Source organism: Epinephelus fuscoguttatus, linkage group LG13, assembly GCF_011397635.1.
Source record: "Epinephelus fuscoguttatus linkage group LG13, E.fuscoguttatus.final_Chr_v1".
NCBI classification, from domain to species: Eukaryota; Metazoa; Chordata; class Actinopteri; order Perciformes; family Serranidae; genus Epinephelus; species Epinephelus fuscoguttatus.
In genome coordinates, this window is record NC_064764.1 from 38566705 (window position 1) to 38570989 (window position 4285).

At 45.4% G+C, this 4285-nt stretch overlaps 1 protein-coding gene across 1 annotated transcript; it reads right to left on the bottom strand.

Annotated features, from left to right (window-relative positions):
* Positions 1-1811: 1811 nt before the first annotated feature.
* On the bottom strand, positions 1812-3978 carry LOC125899254 (ADP-ribosylation factor-like protein 4C). The gene has a single exon (XM_049593382.1). It carries the CDS (start codon positions 3165-3167, stop codon positions 2589-2591), a length of 579 nt encoding a protein of 192 aa, XP_049449339.1. The 5' UTR covers positions 3168-3978; the 3' UTR covers positions 1812-2588.
* Positions 3979-4285: the final 307 nt, after the last annotated feature.

Sequence of the window (4285 nt, forward strand, 5' to 3'; positions counted from 1 at the left end):
AAAAGAACAAAGTGCTTGATGCGCAGAAGCACATACATAAAAAAGGAACGTCAGAAAAGCAAAATGGGATAAATGATGACGACTTGATTTATTGCAAATAAAAATAAAACGATTGAATAAGAAAGCAACAATTCAAAACGCTTGTGCTGCACTTGGCTGTGGTCAATGACAGTGTTGCCACTGTTCCTGCCATCCCCCATTGCTCCTGCCCTCACCACCTGAGGAGGGAGGAGCGCACACACGACAGACATGCACAGGTTAGTCAACAAACCCACAATCAAAACTTAAATGTGGCTCCTACATCCATGTTAGTGAGACACACAGACTTTGTGCTGGTTTTACAGCTTTTCTTACTGTTGTGTGTCATTGAGGTGATTTTGTGTCTTGTTTTTTATTTTGGTCATTTAAAGTCTTACTGGTTGTTGTCAGTGTGTGTTAATTTCAGGGACATTTTTCAGGTGAAGGTCACAGGGCCCCCTGACACTAACACAAAATGTAAACACTGCAGTGAAACACCTCAGAATGTACTTTAGTGCAGCACTGAATGTACTCAGTTACTGTCCACAACCTGGGAGAAGCGAACACTTTTGTTTTTGGATGTTTCTGATTTGCTCTCATTTATCTCAGGTTAAAGTTAAAGATCTACGACTTTTTTACGCACACACAAGACTCTCAATTCCCTCAAATTTCAGTCTTAAATTTGTTAAAATCCAAGCTAGTGAGCACTTCTCCTTTCCAAAATGACTCATCCACCTGACAGGTGTGGCATATCTGGGTGCTGGTTAAACAGCTTCATTACTACACAGGTGGGCCTAAGATTTAAGAGATACAAGACTTTTGTGTGCATGAAAATGTCTTAGATCTGTGTGCATTTTAAATTTTGTTGATTGTAACACAAAATAAGAACTGTCACTGAGCTGATCAGACACATTTACTGCCAGAGCTTGAATAGGAGAACTCTGTACAGGAGGCACATGACGCACACTAGAATTATTCATGTCAGAGCACAAATTAAAACTCAAACAATTAATCAATTCATTTGATAATCCATTTATCATTCAAGTTATTTGTTTTCTAAAGAAGAAAAAAATTGATTGATTGAAAGGTGAATATTTGGTGGTTTAAATACTGTTTGTGTTTCGGATTGTTGCTAAGACAAAACAAGACATTTGGATATGTCAGTTTGAGCCTTAGGGAAATTTCTGATGTGCAGTTTAGCTATTTTCGGGCATTTTATGGACCAAACAGAGTAGTCGCTTACTGGAGAAAAAACTGGCAGATTCATCAATAATCAAAGTAATTATAATTCATGAGCAGAAACTCTTATTCAGCAACTTTCTGACTAAAGCAGAGCTCATACTGTACTAGCAGCTGTGTGAGCAAATAGGCCCATTTCATCCAAAAATGTTTCTATAAAATGAGCTAGGAGAGTGGTGAGTTATAATTAACTGCACTCAGGACAATAATCTAACGTACTGGTGAGCACTGGTCCCAGTGGAGCACTGGTTGCTGCTGTAAACACTGTTGTGAAGCAGAAAATTCAGCACTGCAATGCAGATCCATAAATTTCCCAAACGAGCTCCGGCTGTGCTCGAAATGTTCACTTCACGTGCAGAAGACTCAAACAGAACTCTGTGCTCAGGCCTTTTTCTTTTAAAACATCTTCATACACCAGAGGGATGTTCTCCCATATAACCTCCTGCAGGCTCTCTGAACTCTGCGACCTTTGACCTCCCTTTGATCCACACCTGTGAGGATCTGAATAAAGACATGCACCGGGTCAAAAGTTCACACATCTTTATAGAGCCCCTGTTTGTATTATCTCACAGCACCACTCCTTCGACCACATCATGTGAATGAACAACAGCCACCCAAATCATGGATTTTAAATCTTTTAATATTCAAAAAATACTTCAATTTTGGCTTCTTAGTACATAAACCACCTGGATCTGCTCCTCTATGAATACAGTGTAGTTCTCTACTGTCTGTTAGGAAATGAAAAGTGCAAAGTAGTGGACGCTGTGTCCTCCTCCAGTCCACCACACAGAGGAAAGGCTACTTCAATGCTCCCAAAGAAACAGTCAGCGTGACATCCAGACTCAAACTACAGATGTCTGATCTCCAAAAGGAAAAAAATAATAAAGAGCAGGGGGCACAAGTGACCCGAGCCACGTGCAAAATCAAACGTGTCCCCACAGCAGACCTCCTGTGGGTGGAAATAAAAACTATGATGCTATAAAAGTCCTCAGTGAGCTTCTTCTTCAGAGTCAAACTGTGTTCAGAGTCAAGGATATAAAGCAGCAGATGAACGGGCCAGCCCGTTTCTCTTCCTCCATGCTGTAGATCTGAAGAGTCATTTCAAGTTTCTTCTCTAAAATGTGTCTTTTTGGTTATTGTGTGTTGTATATCCTGCAGCCTCCTGTGTGCAGAGGCATCATTCAGCAGAGCTTCACAGCGTCAAACAGCTTTAATCCAAACTGAGGAGAATAAAATCACTGCAAAGTAAAGGTGTTCAGGGCAACACTGGCAGAACCCGGATTCCTTCCAGTTCATTAAAACACTGTCCACAGAGCCAGCTGCTCTTACTGTTACCGCTTCTTCTTCTGCTTTAGGGATTTCCTCCTCTTCAGGATCATTTCATACAGTTTGTCCATGCCCTCGTGGAGCCCCTCACCTATTATAGCGCACGCAGGTTGGATGTGATAGGTGGTGGAGGGGGTGAGCTCGTGCAGAGCCAGCTGCTTCTCTATATCCGCCACCGGCAGAGATTTGGGCAGGTCCTGCTTGTTGGCGATGACCAGCAGCGGCGTGCCCTGGTTCTCCGCAAACTTGGTGACTTTGTGCAGCTCAGTCTTGGCCTCCTCCAGCCTGTCAACGTCCACAGAGTCCACCACGTATATGATCCCATCGGTGCACCGGCTGTAGGACTTCCACAGCGGCCTCAGCTTCTCCTGGCCTCCCACGTCCCAGAAATGACAGCTGATGCCCTTCGCGGTGCCGTTACTCAGCTTGATCTTCTCCGTGTTGAAGCCGATCGTCGGGACCGTGTTGACAAACTCGTTAAATTTGAGTCTGTACAGAACTGTGGTCTTCCCAGCAGAGTCCAGACCCAGCATGACGATGTGCAGGGACTGGAAGGCAGAGATGTTGGAGAAGCTGTTGCCCATTTTTTCCTTTCTGCAGCTGCTGCAGGTTTTTTTTATCCACCTCCTGGTTTCGGAAATAAAACAGCTCCGGTGCTCAGACCCCGCTCATTAACTCCCGTGCAGAGGCTGAGGTGGTGCGCAGGCCCCGGTGCGCTCTGGATGACTGATCGGCTCTGCTGTGGCCCTCAGCAGCAGCGGGGGACGCGGTGCGCCTCGGCAGGACGCAGCGCGCCGTTCATTAGTATTCTCCTCACGCACTCACATCCATTTGGCCACGAAGAAGCTCCACAGTTAAAATGCTCCTTCGGGACACAGTGGACGGTGTCAGCGCTGAGAAGGACAACGGTGATCTCAACCTTCAGCAGCCCACAGCAGCAGCAGCAGCAGCCCTCTGTATCCTCTGCTCAGGATCAAACACTCCCTGTGGAAGCTGCGCACAGAAAGATTCACCCCTCCGGCTCCTGGCTGCGCCCTGCTCCCGTGATCCAACCGGGAATAATAACGTCCAGTGACTCGTTGACCGGCTGGTGTCGGGCTGCTGCTCTCCGGACGGCCGCTGCAGCTGCTCTGTTGTGAGGCTGACAAAACAAGACCGCAAAACAAGAGGCGGCCCCGCTACGCTCCACCCCGCCGGGACATGTGCCAATGAGGCAGCGCGCGTCCTCACGAGCTGCTGTGGTCCGGCTCCTTCACACACACTGAAGTACAAACTTCACGTGCAACGTTTGGTTCATAAAAACACATCAAGGACATATTTGTCCTAGAAATGAAATAATAAAATATAATAGTGTCCGAGCTGGTTTGATTTCCTCCCCCTCACCAAACAATACAAAGAGAATCAAAGTATGAAACGTGTTAGATCCGAAGGAGTTACACCCTTATTTCTTTCTCTGCTGTTACTATCTGTGCTCATGGGGATTGTGGAGGATAAATCATAGACAACAGCGCCACCTGCTGGTACAAACTGGTCAGAACATGAAGCAGGATGGACGAACAGGCTCTGAGAAAATAACTGAGTTCATTAATTAAAAGAAAAAAAACTCAAGTTGACATTTAAAATATGTGTTGAGATGAATTTTGGAGGCGTCTTTAAAAAGGAAAATGTTGAGGATAATATAAATACAGAGTCCTTGAAGACT